General features: G+C 51.1%; 1 protein-coding gene across 1 annotated transcript; it reads left to right on the top strand.

Annotated features, from left to right (window-relative positions):
- The first annotated feature begins 2,258 nt into the window (after positions 1 to 2,258).
- Positions 2,259 to 9,124, top strand: LOC129200936 (ubiquitin carboxyl-terminal hydrolase 42-like). Its single transcript, XM_054812190.1, has 11 exons — positions 2,259 to 2,274; positions 3,245 to 3,445; positions 3,731 to 3,841; positions 3,917 to 4,019; positions 4,168 to 4,235; positions 4,383 to 4,453; positions 4,709 to 4,791; positions 5,050 to 5,161; positions 5,502 to 5,642; positions 5,835 to 5,935; positions 8,908 to 9,124. Exons 1-11 carry the CDS (start codon positions 2,259 to 2,261, stop codon positions 9,122 to 9,124), a joined length of 1,224 nt encoding a protein of 407 aa, XP_054668165.1.
- Positions 9,125 to 14,118: the final 4,994 nt, after the last annotated feature.

Raw genomic sequence — 14,118 nt, 5'->3', positions numbered from 1 at the left:
CAAGATGAACGAGACCTCCCTGCGGGACAACATGCCACCAAAGCAGAAGGAGAAGAAAGGGGTGATGTGCCAGGTGGCAAACTACAGGAAAACCCTCTGGGAGGGAAAGCCAGACAGGGACGGTGCGGCGGCAGGCCGCAGCAGGCAGCAAGCGGGCAGCAGCAAGCGGAGAACATCTGACGGGATGCCCACCGAGTGACCTAGAACCCGGGGGATGCCAGGGGGCAAAGGTCCTTCGTGCAGCGGGAGGGGAGAGGTTTAATGTAGCCGGTCCACTGAAACCCCGCAGCACAGAGATCTTAAACCGCTGGCCTGGGGCTCCGGCCCTGTGCCCGGCCCAGGGACCCTCACTTGCCCCATCCCCTGGCCTCCTGCGCTTTAAGCTACAGCTCCCCGCTGCCCGGGGCTGCGATATGATCAATGGGACACGCAACACAGCGCTGTTGACTGCCAGCACTGCCGGCGTCAGGGCCCAGCAGGGCCCACCAGCTCCCGGCAGCACCAGGCCGCACGCTGCTGCAGCACCCCGGGGCAGCCCCCGGGAGGCCCCAGGTCTGGGAAGAAGCTGCAGAGCTGACATACTGCCACGGCTGTCTGCTGTCCCGCTGACTCCGTGCTGTCCCTTGGGGGGGCCTCGTGGCTTTCATCGCTCCCCGTGCAGATGGAACTAGATGATGTTTGAGGTCCCTTCCAAGCCAAACCATTCTCTGATTCTCTGATTCTATGACCCCCTCCAACTACATACTGGGCCCCCTTCCAGGATAAACCGGATCCCCTTAACTCCCCCAGCACGGATTTGCCACTGTCCCGTTACAAACTAGATCCCTTTAACCCCTCCCAGCACAGACCTGCCCTGTCCCAGTTCTGGATCCCTGAGCGGGGCAGGGGCCAAACCGACCAGCTGACGTGGGGCAGCAATAACAACCAGCCCAAAACTGGGGCAGCCAAGTGGGGCAGGAGCAAAACTGCCAGTCCAGCCACCCCGAGGGGGAATCTGGCAAAGCTGCGGCAAATAGAAAGCTAAGAGACCCTGGAGGGAGCAGAAAATGTGAAGATGCAAAAAAGCCACCCACAAATGGTTTTTGGAGGCCCAAGGCGAGAGAGCAGCTGGGTGGGGACGTGGCAGCCAGACAAGGTCAACCCAGCACCGTTGCTGAAGGAGTTTCTTTGGTAGCGCTAGTTCAGAGTCCGCATAGGGCTGTATCTCGGGGGGCAGGTCAAATTCATTGGAAATGAACCTCTAAGAGACCAGGTGCTTTGCTCCACGAGTCTCACAGACAGGGTCCTGTACCTGGGAAGAGTGGCACAGAACCCTCAGCATACAGAGCGTTCCAGCCAAAGCAGTGAGCAGGCACGCTTGCAGCCCTGGGCAGGTTTTTATTCATCTGGCTGGTGTAGCTCGGGGAAAAGGTGGGAGCTCTGCCGGCGGACAAAGAGCCCTTGGCCAGCAGCGGTGGGGAAGCCCAGCGGCTGATGGCTGTGGGAGGTGCCCGGGCCCTGGCAGCTGTGTGGCCTTGAGGGGACACGTCCCCGTGCGGACCCCGTGTCACAAAGGGGCAGTGATGCGGCAACCACCCGGCGCTTGTGACCTCACCGGACTGGGGCTTTATAAGCTGAAAAGCGGGCCAGCGAAAGCCAGTTGGGCTGAGCTGCCCTTTGGGATAACTCGGCTCCTTCCCTCGCTACTTGCACACCGACTCTTTTCAACCATTTCTCCATTACTGCCCACTTCTCCTCAACTTCCATCCTCTTTCAAAGGTAACTGTGATTGGACTTTCAGGACAGATTATAGAGTAGGTAGATACGGGATCAAAGTATAGTCTGCTCCATACCTTCTGTTAAAGCCGAAAGGTAGCTCCTGCATACACGGCAGGAAAGTGTGGGCTGCAGAGCCAGAGGGCTCTGCTGCTAAGGGTAGCCACAGGTCAGCAGCAGGTCCTCCTCAGAGAAGGTGGCACGCAATGGGGCTTTCAAGGGGGCCGTGGTAATTGCTGTCAGTTGGAGTCCTGCGACAGGGACAGTGGGGCCATCGGCCTGCTGCTCTCTAGGAGTTACAAGTACCACTGAAGCACCTTTGATGGCAGACGCTGATCTGTGGGTTGCATTTGCCAGGTTTTGGAATCATTTTGTGGAGCTACGGTTCTTTCTTTCCTATCAGGTGACGGGATTGGCGCTGATCTGCTCTTTCTGGAGCACGTCCTGACAGCCTCTGTCATCCAAAGCTTTCGCCTCTGTTCCTGAGAGGAGCGATGGCCGCAATGGGGAACGACTCCTGTGAGTAACGGCTTCACCAGCAGGCTTGGACTTTGTGAATCCCCAAGGGTAACGGACGTGGCTGCTGCTCCATCCCTGCATGTTGACGTGCTGACATCCGAGGGTGACTTCGGGGGCGTTTCCTGGGAGCAGCCAGACTTATCCAGGCATTTTGACTAGACACAGGAAAATGCGTTTTATCACTCCTCCGCCACTAGTACAAGACTTTGAAAGATGGCATTGCTCATAGAACGCCCTGACATCAGTAGGGTTACCTTCTGTGAAAGAGACTTGCTTGTCTTCCTCCATTACAATCAGGAAGAGGGAAGACTTCCTAACTGCGGCCTTCCAGTACCTGAAGGGGCCTCCAGGAAAGCTGGAGAGGGACTGTTTATCAGGGAGCGTAGTGGCAGGACAAGGGGGAATGGGGTGAAACTAAAAGAGGGTCGATTGAGATTAGACTTTAGGAAGAAATCCTTCCGTGTGAGGGTGGTGAGGCAGTGGCATGGGTTGCCCAGAGAGTTTGTGGAGGCCCCATCCCTGGAAGTGTTTAAGGCCAGGCTGGATGAGGCTTTGGGACAACCTGGTCTAGTGGAGGGTGTCCCTGCCCATGGCAGGGGGGGTTGCAACTAGGTGACCTTTGAGGTCCCTTCCGACCCAAACCATTCTATGATTCTACGATTCTACGATTCTATGACTTGACCTGATCATCCAATTCTAGACTCTAGAGGGAAAGGAAGGTAGCCCAAGGCACGGAAATCAGTGTGGGTTTGTTGGACTGTGCGCAAAGTAAGCAGGGGAGGAGACTGTTTTCCAAAACTCTATCTTGACCAGACAATTTCAATGGCACTGTAAGGCTTCCCCCAATGTTGCTCTCTTGGAGGTTAGAGCTGCTTGTCTCCTGGGTGCTCCTGTACAGAACTTGCCTTTTCAAGTATGCTTTCGCGCAACAAAATCGTGTCATCTCTTTTCATATGTCATTTCCCTGCAGTCACTGCCGAGGGAATGCCTTCGCCACAAAGGATCCTCTTTCCTCCGGAGAAGGTTTGCATGGAGTGGCGGCAACGACAGAGAGCTGGAGCGGGACTCCACAACCTGGACAATACGTGCTTCCTCAACTCCGTCCTGCAGTGCTTGACGTACACACCCCCTCTGGCCAACTACCTGCTCTCTGGGGAGCACAGCCAGGCGTGTGAGTACTTTTACGAACATCTCCTTCTAAGTCTGCTGGGCACTTCCCACTTTCTGGCTTATTGCACAGAAAACTCTGCTCAGTTAAGCGTCCCTCCAAAGAAAGTTTTCTATGCACCAAAATGCCCCGGGCTTGTTGCGACATTGGCACCTTGGGAGAAGAGCAGTGGAGACTGTTCTTAGAACTTCAAGATCTCCATTAGGTTTCCCATCGCTATGGGTATTTTGCTAACCTGAGAAGCTTCCCTCCCTCCCGCCCGCCCTCCCTCCCTCCCTCTCTCTTCAGGTCGTGAGCGAGGCTTCTGCATGATGTGCATAATGGAAGCACACGTTAACAAGGTCCTGCGTTCCTCAGGCAGTGCCATCGAGCCTTTGGCTGTCATCAATGTCCTCCCACGTAAGTCATTTCAGGTGCTTGTGCAGGTTTTCTTCTGTTCTTGTAGGACAGAACTACTGACTTCTTCTTTCTTAGTAATAGGAGAACATTTTGAGCTTGGCATGCAGGAGGATGCCCACGAGTTCTTACGCTATACTGTCGATGCCATGCAGAGAGCTTGTCTGAGTGGTAGCAGCGAGTAAGCACAAGCAAATTCCCTTTTCAATGTTCCCAAGCCCTTTGGACTCCTTGATGTGCTCTCGTCAAGGGAAAACCCATGCCCAGAGTTTTCAGACAAAGTACACCTCTTTGAGGACATAACTCTCTGCCTCACCATTTCTTTCCAGCTTGGACATCTATTCTCAATCAACTACCATCATCCATCAAATATTTGCGGGCTTTCTGAGATCCAGAGGTACTTTTTGCTCTCCTTGGACTTGTCTGTGCCCCTCTGCCTGCCTGTGATAAACAGCTGCCCGTGTGACTGGCGGAGTAGGTATGACGAGCGTAAAGCGGCACAGTCGACTTCCCCCATCGCTGAGCATTTTGATTTGCCTTCCAGTCACATGCTTGAGCTGCAAAGCGGTTTCCGACTCCTACGAGGCCTTCCTGGATGTTCCTTTGGATATAAAAGTAAGGGGGGTTTGTAATTGTGCTCCAGGATGTCCCGAGGCACAGCGAGGAAGCTCCTGATAGCCCCGGGAATCCCTTGGAAAAGAGGGAAACGGTCAGCATAATGCCCTCTTGCTGCCTCCTCCTGGGCACTGCTTGCGGGTTCACGGTGGGTCTCCTCAGCGTCGGCTACCTGGGTCGTCTTGTTGACTCCTAGTGCATGTTTGGGCGAGGGCGTTTCCCGCAGCTCAGCGCTCTCCTTTCTCACTCCTCCAGGCAGCCTCCTCTGTCAGCGCAGCTCTCAAGGACTTTGTGAAACCCGAGCAGCTGGATGGCGAAAACTGCTTTAAATGTAGCAAGTAAGATGATTGCTAATGACGTGTGAATACCAGACCCTGCCTGAAGGTGCTGCATGCCCTTGAGTATCAGTCATCGTTTCACATAGCATAGGTGCACAATAACGAGACGCAGGTGTTTTTCCGTCAGGCCTTGTGGCACTGAATAGCCTTACAATAGCGTAAGGATGTGTGAGACGTGAAAGCTTGGCTGGCCTTCTGGGGGAACAAGGGTGCACTTAAGGGTGCATTTCAGCACTTGGCTCTGGGCTTGCTTTCCAGGTGTGACAAGAGGGTTGCCGCCTCCAAGAGGTTTACAGTCCATCGCCCGCCCAAGGTTCTCACGCTGTGTCTGAAGCGGTTTGACGATTTCATCGGCGAGAAGATCAACAAGGTGTGTACGCAACTGGAGTGCAACTTTCTCTTCCTGGAGCAGGAGATTTCCCCAAGCAGTACGCTCTCTCCCAAGCTGTTCATGCTGAGTGTTTTGTGTTCCCTTCTGGGGAGGGGAGAGGAGAGTTCCCGTGGGAGGACGAGCACGTAGTCTGCTGCGGCAGAGCTGCTTTGGCCGAGAACAGTTTCCTGCCACCCAAACCATTACCTGTTGCTTTAGGGAAAACCCAAGTGTTGGTGAGCACCGACGGTGTATTTAGACCCCGCTGGCCTTTAGTCCTGGAAGGCTGAGGCATGTCGTATTGGAGGATCGTTTCTGAGCCCTCTTGGTCTCTCCGTAGGTTGTGGAGTATCCCAAGTACTTGGATCTTCGCCCTTACATGTCTGAGACAGCTGGAGAACCGCTCCTCTACTCCTTATACGCCGTGGTGGTGCATAGCGGTGTCAGCTGTGGTTCAGGACACTATTTCTGCTATGCAAAGGTAAAGAGCAACTCCCTTCCTAACAAGGGAAACACGGCAGTGTTACTGGCAGCCGAGGTTTTGGGCTAGAAGGTCTCCTGACCGGCTGGAATGGATTGGCTTGGGCGTACCCTTGGTTCTGTAGTTATCTGCCTGTGTTTTTGTGGAGAAACCATGCAGTTCATCTCCAGATATCGTTGTCTTTTTTTACAGGCCAGCAATGGACTGTGGTACGAGATGGACGATATGCATGTGGATCTATGTGGCATCGAGAGAGTTCTCAGGCAGCAAGCCTATTTACTGTTTTATGTCAGGTAACAACCAGTACTCAAATCGTTTTCAGAATATATTTCCTTTTCCTGGATTTGCTGTTTTTCTTCTCATCCTCCTGAGCGTTTCTGTCACAGGAGACAATTACTGCCTGCATCATTCAATGCTGTCAAACAGAAGTACTCCGCGTCAGTCCTTCTCTTCCCTTGCTGGGCTTTAGGCTGCTGCCCTGGTGTAAAGTGCTACTTGTCTGCTGTCAGAGGCTGGCTAATGTAGACAGGAGGACTTTAAGGGGGCCTACAGGAAAGATGGGGAGGGACTTTATCTCAGGGAGTGTAGTAATAAGATGAGGGGTAATGGGTTTAAACTGAACGAGCTTGATTTCTATTAGATACGGGGAAGAAATTCTTAATGGTGGGCGTGGTGAGACCCTGGAAGAGGTTGCCCAGAGAAGTTGTGAATGCCCCATCCCTGGAAGTGTTCAAGGCTGGGTTGGATGGGGCGTTGAGCAACCAGATCTAGTGGAAGGTGTCCCTGCCCATGGCAGGGGACTTGGAACCAGACGCTCTTGAAGGTCCCTTCCAACGCAAAGCATTCTGTAAATCTAGGATTCGATGAAATGGAGGCCGTAGGGGGTATAAAGACGAGCTCTTGCTCCGACAGGGGCAGACGTGTTGGGAAGAGCCCAATCCAGTTTCCCATTGGTAGTCTTGGTTACGTCTTCCCTCTGTCGTAGAGTCCGCTCCAAGAAAATGCCTGAACCCTAGAGGAGGCTGAGGAGCAGCCCTAAACGGAAATCACTCTTTTTCTCTCCAGGCGCTCTGATTTGAAAAGTGGAGAAAGGGCTTCTTCCGCACAGGTGCCATCATATGCCCCTTCCTTCTTCAAGCAGTGGGCGGCTGGCAGCAAGCAGGTGGGTCCTGTGAGACCACAGGATCCGCCCCGTTTGACTAAGGTAACTCTGGGGAGGTGGGTCAGGGCACCAGATGGACAGTGGATTTCTTTCTGGCATCTTGGCATTGCTCTCTGTTCCCTCCCACGCTGCAGCGATCTTCACAGCCGCAAGGCTGCTCCCTCCCAAAGCCTCCCACCTAGACCCATCCTAGCTGTCCGCCTTTGGCCCTTCTGCCTTTGCAGCCCGCCAGGAGAGCCTTTGGGAGGCCCTTAGCTGTCCCCTCCCACAGCTTCCGGGGGTTCCCCACTGTTCTGGTCTTGTCAGGAGGAAAGGGCAGGACCTTTTCACAGCTCTCTTTGCAGGACGTGGCGGTGGGCACGGAGGACTCTCCAGAGCACAGCAGCTCCTCCGCAACAGCCAGCACCAGCCAGCTCACCGTGGCAGGTGCACGGGAGGCCTCTGCAGGCTGGCCATGCCCCACCTGGCCAGGCAGGCTCAGCATTGTCTCCTTCGTGGGCTTCTGCTTGAATCGCTTCTTCTGTGGCTGTAGAAGGCTGGTGTCCAGAAGAAAAGCTGTGTGCCAAGTGCGCTGTCAACCACTTGACCCTGTGCTGCCCCCCGTGCAAGAAGACAGCAAGGAAGAGAAGCACGGATTCGGCCCTTCCTCCCGCTGTGAGAGGAACGGTGCCAGGGAGAGGGCCCGGAGCAGATCCCCACAGTGGGGCAATGATCTCCGCAGCTGGCCTGTGGACACCACAGACTATGACTGCTCAGCTGCCAGGAGGAGGAGAACAAGTCCTCCACATTGTTACCAGGCCCCAAAGGTTGGCGCAGCTTCAGGGCACTCCAGTGCCAGCTCCAGGCAGGCTCCCACACCCAAGGCTGCTTGGGAGCAATCCGTTCCCATGCAGAGGGAGCGGAGCAGATCCCCGCTGCGGGGCGATGAACTCCAAAGCTGGTTTGCGGACACCACGAACTATGAGCCCTCAGCAGGGAGGAGGAGGAGGAGGAGGAGACCTAGTCCTCCAAGCCATGACTGCACTCCCAGGGATGCCACAGCTCCCAGGCCCTCCAGCGCCAGATCCCAGTTGGCTCCCGCACCCAGGGCTGCTCAGCAGAAGACCGTGCTGAGGAAGAGAGAGCGGAGCGGATCCCTGAGACGGGGCTATGCGCTCCGCAGCCGGTTTGTGGACACCACGCAGGATGAGCCCTCAGCAGGGAGGAGGAGGGTTTCAGCGCCCTGGAGATGCGTGTCAGACACACACTCAGGGCACTGCTGTGGTGATGGGGGCACACTGTGATCCTGGGGGAAGAAGGAGCACAGCATCTTTCTTCTGCTGTGCTGTGCCCAGTCAGACACACACTCAGGGCACTGCTGTGGTGATGGGGGCACACTGTGATCCTGGGGAAGGGAGAAGAGAGAAAGAGAGGAGAGGAGGAGGAAGTCAGGAAGCACCAGAACTGCCGCCAGCAGGGACCAAGCTGCACAAAGGGCACCAGCGGCCCAGCCTGTCCCTCCTCCCAGTGCTGCCTCTGGCCACGAAGAGCTCGGAGAGACCTTCCAGAGACTCGGACAGCTCTGCCGCCTGGCCCGCCTGCCCACGGGTCCCTCGAGGAAGACCTTTAATCCCTGCTCAGCTGTTGGGATCGCCTTGCCAAAGCCCAAATTAAAAACACTTGTTGGCCTTGCATACGTAATTCATGGGGTGTTTTCTTCTCTGGAGGTTTTGGGACAATTGGTGGCAATACCCAGTGTGGGAGGTTTATGTGACGGGATTTTGAAAGCAGTGTGCTTGCACATGTCCATGCTGCCATCTCTTGGTTTTCAAGGTGGAGTTCAAGGCACTTGAACAGAAAGGGGCTGGATGAGCCGACAGCAAGGGGGCCTGAAAGAAGCTGAACGGCTGGGCCCAGAGGGTGCTGCTCAGGGGCGCCAAGTCTATTGCGAGGCCGGTAACTAGCAGCGTCTCCCAGGGGTCAATACTGGGTCCGATCTTGTTAACATCTTCCTTAATTAATGGTCTGGGGGACAGGGCAGAGGGCACCCTCAGCAAGCTGGCCAATGACACCAGACTGGGAGGAGTGGCGCTTAGGCCAGGGGGGTCGTGCCGTCATCCCCAGGGACCTGGTCATGCTGGAGAGAGGCTCTGACAGGGGCCTCCTGCAGTTCAGCAAGGGGAAGTGCAAAGGGTGCTGTGCGGGTGACGAGCACCGGCACGGGCTGCCCAGGGAGCTGGTGGAGCCTCCGTCCTTGGAGATGTTCCACAGCCCTCTGGACATGGTCATGGACAACCGGCTGCAGGTGGTACTGCTTGAGCGGGGGGGTGGGACCAGGTGACTACACTTTCCAGATGACATCCCGGCCAGCCTCAAGTAGCCTGTGACTCTGTGAAATGGATGCCTAGAAGAGGATCCTGCCACCAATGCTGTCACCATCAGGCAGCCATCGACAGCTCCACCAGGAAGCTGCATCCCCTGGAGAGGTGCCCAGGCTGGAGTAGGCTCCTGGCAGGACCTGCGGCCCCTGGAGAGGAGCCCAGGCAGCAGCAGGTTCTGTGTGCGGAGCTGCGGCCCGTGGGCCCCAGGCGGGAGCAGGGGAACGGCGTGAGGAGGAAGGGGTGGCAGACAAGGCGCTGTGGGCCGCCCACAGCCCCATTCCCTGTCCCCCTGTGCTGCTCGGGCGGGAGAGGGGGCCGAGGCATCGGGAAGGGAGGAGTGAGGCTCCAAAGTGAGACCAAATTCATAGGTAGTACATTTTTGGTATCTACACAGAAGCTGCTTGATCTTTGTGAAAAGGCCACCACACCCTGTTTAACTTCATGTGATACATTAATTTATCCTGAAAACTAGTAATTCAATGCTACTAAAATTCAGATGATTTTCAAACAATAACTGAAACCAATTCACTCAGCTTGATATCAGCACAAGGCCTGTGTTAGCTTACTGGTTTTGTTATGTCCTAAATTAAGTCTTTCGCTAATTGGCGTCTCATCAAGAAAAGCCTGTCCTTTTTGAGTGGTCATTGCAGAAGATTGCGTAGAATGTAACAAAATTTACTAAACCAGTGAATGAAGATTATATTTTTTCTGTTAGCTCTATTGTGTCAACTCTTCTGGCCCTTATGGATGGCTTAGACAGCAGAGGAGAGATTGTGGTCATTGGAGCCACCAACAGGCTGGATTCTATAGATCCTGCTTTACGAAGACCCGGCCGCTTTGATCGAGAGTTCCTCTTCAGCTTGCCAGATAAAGAGGTCAGAACTTAAACTCAACCTTAATGCTCATGTGACAAAGTCCCTCTTTATAACAAAACCACGTAACAATGCAGGATTACAGAGCAGTTAAAGTCAAACCCAGTGTTGGACAACTTGGGCAAAAGAGAGACTGTGGAGGGCAGATCCGGTACTGAATATATACCATTAAGAGGATTTCCACAAGTAGTTAGTTCTGTAATTAGTTTTGGTTTCACTGTGACCAGCCAAGAAAATGGGATGCTGCTAGTCACTGAAACATGTAAGAAAGAATGAATGCCCCAATTAGCTGTAAATTACTGCTATCTCATCTTGAAAATGAAAGAAATGGTGTGCGCACAAGAATTCCTTTTTGCAAACAAAAACTTTTCTCAAGGCTGGTGCTGGAGCGATTGAATTTTTTTCCATTCCCAAATCTGTCCATGTTTGCTGACTGACTTAATCCACTTAGACACTTTCACCCTGAAGTGGCCTTGCTCTCAGTTCTTGGTTTACGAATGGATAGTGGATGTACCTGTGCTGGATGGTTCCCAGGCTGCGTATCCTGGGAGGGAAGTATTTTGGGAGCTGACATTCTTACTGGTAACTTCTTATTGGACAAAGATGCGAGGTACGCTGGACAGGTGTGGGGCTTGGGAAGCTTCTAGTTCAATGGCGATAGCTAAGCAATGAAAAAGTAGGTGTATAGCAACCAAAAAATATGGGGAGGAAGATAGTGTGGAACCCTGGTCTTGTGTGTTTTAATTTGGCTATGGTTGAAGGCTAGTAAAAGTGCACTAAACAGCATCTTTAACAGAAACATTTGTCTCCAGTTTTTATCTCCTTTCAGGAACAGGAGAGGAGGTGCCGTGAAACACATACACTATATGATTCCCTACTGTGGAAGAATTCTAGAAATCTGCCGTAATTAAACTGTGTACCAGGGAATACTTAAATAAAAGATCTTGCTAAGATCGGAGATGAAGATAGGCAACGTTTGACATTTTCTGGATCAGTGACAGTAGTTTGAGTCATAATTATTGTTCGTCTTTGTAGTAATTGTAGCAATTACTCTGCAAAAGCAGAGAGCGTGTTAATCGAACTGTAAAATACTTAAAAGTTTAGCAGATAAACCAAGTATTTGTATTAATGTGAGGGTGTGGGGGGTTTTGTGTTGGTTTGGGGATTTTGAAGAGAAAACTTTGGACAAACTAAAATGCGACCATTTTATTTCCAGGCTAGAAAAGAGATTTTCAAGATTCACACACGAGATTGGACCCCAAAGCCATCGGACATGTTTCTTGAAGAGCTAGCTGAAAAATGCGTTGGTAAGTTTGAAAATACAGTGAGTTACTGCATGGGACTGAGTCCGAAGGAATCTGAGCTTGTAGCAGGCAGTACTCGAGCTCTTGCACCTTGCTGCAGAGTGAGGCGGCTGGCACGCTGTGGGAGCAAAGAAAGTTAGATGCTTCTTTTCTTTTAATTTTCTTTCTGTCTCTCAGAACGTTGAATGGGTTTTGGGCATCTTCCCTGGGAGCAAAGTTTTGATTAGGGGGCTGCTTAATAAGCGCAGGATATCAGGCTGCGAGCCACGTAACAAAACTTCTCTGCAGTGCAGTAACTCTTTACATTCTCTCTTAAACTGTTAATTTTTGGCCGCATACAAAGTCTTTCAGTGTTGCGCTTGGGGAACCTTGGCCTTGACTTCTGTGTTGCCTGAGACTGATGTAACCTTTGATTCTTGTTTTCTTTGTTAGGGTACTGTGGTGCTGATATTAAATCCTTATGTGCTGAAGCTGCCCTCTGTGCTTTGCGCCGCCGCTATCCTCAGCTATACAAAAGTAGCGAGAAACTGCAGTTAGATGTTGCTTCTATCAAAATAACAGCAAAGGATTTTGTCATGGCTATGCAGAAGACTGTTCCAGCTTCACAGAGGGCTGTGGCTTCACCTGGGCGAGCGCTATCATCTGTTTCAAAACCACTGCTTGAAAACACGTTAGCAAGAATTTTACAAGCCTTGCAGAGAGTATTTCCCCACGCAGAGTTTGCACTACAGAAGGACCAACAGCCAGGTATAACAATAACAGTCACTACTTTAAAATTCTGTCAAAGCAAAAAATTCTCATTTGTGCAATCAACATACACAAACCTCTTGGCCATAATGACAGCAGAATTTCAGAATATGCATGTGCATGCTTTTATTTCAGGAACATGGTGGATAGGTTTTAGTCTGGATTCTAAACTGAAGTGCTGGATGGGAGCTGTGAATGACTCACAATAGGCCGTAGAGAACTATGCGTTCTCTACTACAGCACCCTGTTTCTGACAGTAGCTAACATCATATTTACCATTTGTAGAGATGGATCTGAGGTTTAAAGTATGAGGCACCTCTTTCAAAATATTTAAATAGAGGGGAAAAAGGTATTTTTACATGAATGCTTCTAATTCCTGTCTGAAGAATGTCAGGACCACAATGCAAGCATAAGCGGTTTAAGCTAAATACTGTTTTAGCTATCGTGATTTTTTTTTAGCCATAGTCTCTTAACTTAAATGTTTGTGGATCACACTGTACACTTGTACAGGAGATGAGAATGGTTTAGTAGTGTGTACTTTGGGACTTGGCTTAGCATACGTGAGCTCACACCCCTGACTGCATCAGCCCTGATCAGGTTTACTCTGTCAGTTGGTGAGAGCAAAGAAATTGATAAACTCACTCCACTCTTGATTAATGGAAATCTGTTAATAGTTAGTTATGCTAATCTCTGGAGACTGTCCTACCAGGATGACTCCCAGTAGAGCCAGCAGATAGGTTAGCATTGGTAAAACAGAGGCAGAAATCCACCAACAAAACAAAAGCAGAGAGGCTAGGGGATTGGTAATTGCATCCCTTCTCTGTTGTCTGCCTTCCATTATCTACTCATTCGGTGATCTGTGAGGAGCCTTACTTAGCAGGTGTGTTGGTCTGTATATTCTGACTCACTAGTCCTACACAAATGGAAGTTTGTGGCCATCGCACTCGCTTAATTCCCTCGCTTCCAGTGCGGGAACCTGCCCCAGAAAGAAGTGGCCTTGTTGGGTTTTTCAGGTGTCTCGGAACCACCAAAGTTGTTCCTAATCATCTTTCTTCTAAGGAGAAAAAAACCAAACCACCTCCCAAGCACTTAGGACAGCTTTGTAGAGACTTGTGCGGTCTCCTTAGGTCTGTGGTAGGACGAACTCTTCAGAAAACAGCATTCGGTGTGTGCCCTCAAATGAAGAAATAGAAGAAAAGGGATTTCCAGCACTGATTTGAAGCTGTGTTAATGCGAGAGTGAGATACGGAGTATTCAGGAAAGTTAACAAACCTCTCTTGTCTTTCAGACAGTGTAAATCATGTTTTAAGAAATTATGCAGTTGACAGTGATGAGGAATCGCCATCAATCTTTGAAGATAAGCCAACTCATCAAATGCCCAGTAGAGAAAAGGAAAAATTCCTCAATTTTAGCAGGTAAATGTTGATATTAAGCTTGTGACATTTTAATGTGGAAGTTGTATAAGCCAACAGTTGAAAAAATAAGATTGTTGCCATCACTGTTGGGTCAGTTATTTTTCTCTGTTTCTATCGCTATGCTGTCCAGAAAATGTGACCAGCTGAGTTTGGTTAGGTCTCTAAGACCTTTGACTTCAGCCAGTAAAGGTACAGTGGTATTGTGCTGGAAAAAACAAACGCTCTTCACAAATGTGTTTCATGCTAGGAAAGCAAGATTACTAGGAAATTAATACACAATTCAAAGATGAAACAATTAGAATGACTGAATACAATCTTGTACGTATGTAGCGTACTGCTGTAATTTAACTAATCCAATTGCGTACTTCAGATACAGCTAATGCGTTTCAGCGCCCACCTTAATTTTTTCCTAGAAACGTTGTTCTGCTCCTTCCTTCCCGCTGTCTCCAGTAACTACGGCCAAATTTCAGCTGAACTTGACAGATGTAGAGATCTCGTAGTTACTTAAACTCAAGACCTACTGAAAATTGGGGTGTACAGATCCCGATTGGTGTGTGTTGAGAGAGAGAGCGAGAGCGAGTTGTATTTCTCCTCCATATCAGGTTACTGACCAGTT

This window comes from Grus americana, unplaced genomic scaffold (genome assembly GCF_028858705.1).
Source record: "Grus americana isolate bGruAme1 unplaced genomic scaffold, bGruAme1.mat scaffold_69, whole genome shotgun sequence".
Classification (NCBI taxonomy): Eukaryota; Metazoa; Chordata; class Aves; order Gruiformes; family Gruidae; genus Grus; species Grus americana.
The sequence above is the reverse complement of the archived record's forward strand: the minus strand, read 5'-3'. Positions and strand labels throughout refer to the sequence as shown.

Excerpts from the sequence above, each read along its gene's own strand:
- LOC129200936 (XM_054812190.1), top strand. Across the intron at positions 5,162-5,501 it reads TCGGCGAGAAGATCAACAAG|GTTGTGGAGTATCCCAAGTA; the intron begins GTGTGTACGCAA and ends GTCTCTCCGTAG. Across the intron at positions 5,643-5,834 it reads ACTATTTCTGCTATGCAAAG|GCCAGCAATGGACTGTGGTA; the intron begins GTAAAGAGCAAC and ends CTTTTTTTACAG.